Source organism: Camelina sativa, chromosome 15, assembly GCF_000633955.1.
Source record: "Camelina sativa cultivar DH55 chromosome 15, Cs, whole genome shotgun sequence".
In the NCBI taxonomy this organism is placed as follows: Eukaryota; Viridiplantae; Streptophyta; class Magnoliopsida; order Brassicales; family Brassicaceae; genus Camelina; species Camelina sativa.
The window spans coordinates 2,184,272-2,185,331 of record NC_025699.1 but is presented as its reverse complement, the minus strand read 5'-3'; the positions used below and the strand labels follow the sequence as shown (position 1 = coordinate 2,185,331).

At 35.2% G+C, this 1,060-nt stretch overlaps 1 protein-coding gene across 1 annotated transcript in view; it reads left to right on the top strand.

Moving 5' to 3' along the window:
- Positions 336 to 1,060, top strand: part of LOC104744730 — a 2,405-nt gene continuing 1,680 nt past the window's right edge. Inside the window, exons 1-2 of the mRNA XM_019236608.1 lie at positions 336 to 438; positions 782 to 1,057. Coding sequence (XP_019092153.1) covers positions 361 to 438; positions 782 to 1,057 — 354 coding nt within the window. The 5' untranslated portion in view covers positions 336 to 360. The remainder of the gene's footprint in view (positions 439 to 781; positions 1,058 to 1,060) is intronic.

Here is a 1,060-nt window from a genome sequence, read left to right as displayed (position 1 = left end):
TGGGTTCTTTCGAAATTTTCTTTTTAAAGATAACAAACAAACAAAATTAAATTATATAATGTTTATTTCATTCATAAACTTATATGATTGAACTGGGCCATAAAAAGGGTTCCGGATAAACCGCATGGATTACCAAATCAAATTTGTTATTGTCCAATAAATAATTTAACTAAACCCTAAGATTTAACTAAAAAAATCAGGTACGTTGAAAAAAAAAATCAGGTACGGATAGGTACGGATACAAAACCCTAAGATTTAACTAAAAGTACGGATAGGTACGTCTATATATTCTCTTAGCGAGGCAAATCTGAATACGCAGAGTGATAAAAGGAAACCTAAAGTAACGAAAACAAAATAGAGATGGAGAGATCACGAGAAGAAGAATCTCAAGCAGGAGATGGCGGCAACAACAATCATCATAGCAGAATTGCTGATGAGGTGACTCCTTTTCTAAGTTATCTGCATCGTACTCTCTGTTTCTACTTTGCTCTATCCTCTCTCTTTCCTCTTGCTTTGTTCTCTAATATGTGCTCTCTTCTTCGTTCTGTTTCATCCTCTGTTTTTCTTTTTTTCTTTTTCTTTGTAACTCTTTCAGATAGTTTAAGCCTTAGGGTTTTAGGTTTTTGTGTTGTTAGATATATACATATACATATTTGGTTATAGATCTTATTTAAGATTCGTTCACATAAAAGAAAACGTTTCTTTCTTCGTCATCTTCTTCAACTTAGGATCTCTCTGATTGTTATCTCTCTTACTTTGTTGTATAAACCTAATTTTTCAGGGTCCACGTCTAAACTTGCCTCTGACGAAAACTCCGGAACTTATCAACTTGATTCAGAATTACCTCAACAGAAACAACCCATGTTCTCCTCAACAATCAGAGAGCTCAAAGACATCAATGCTTCCTCCGAAGGTTCCTGCAGAGAGACTCAAAGCTATGAATTTCCCAATCTCCATGATCATAATTGGCCAGTGGGAATACCGTGCAACAAACCCTGACGATATTGTGGCGAAACTCTATTTTGCAAAGAAGAAACTTATATGGGAGATTCTCGACGCT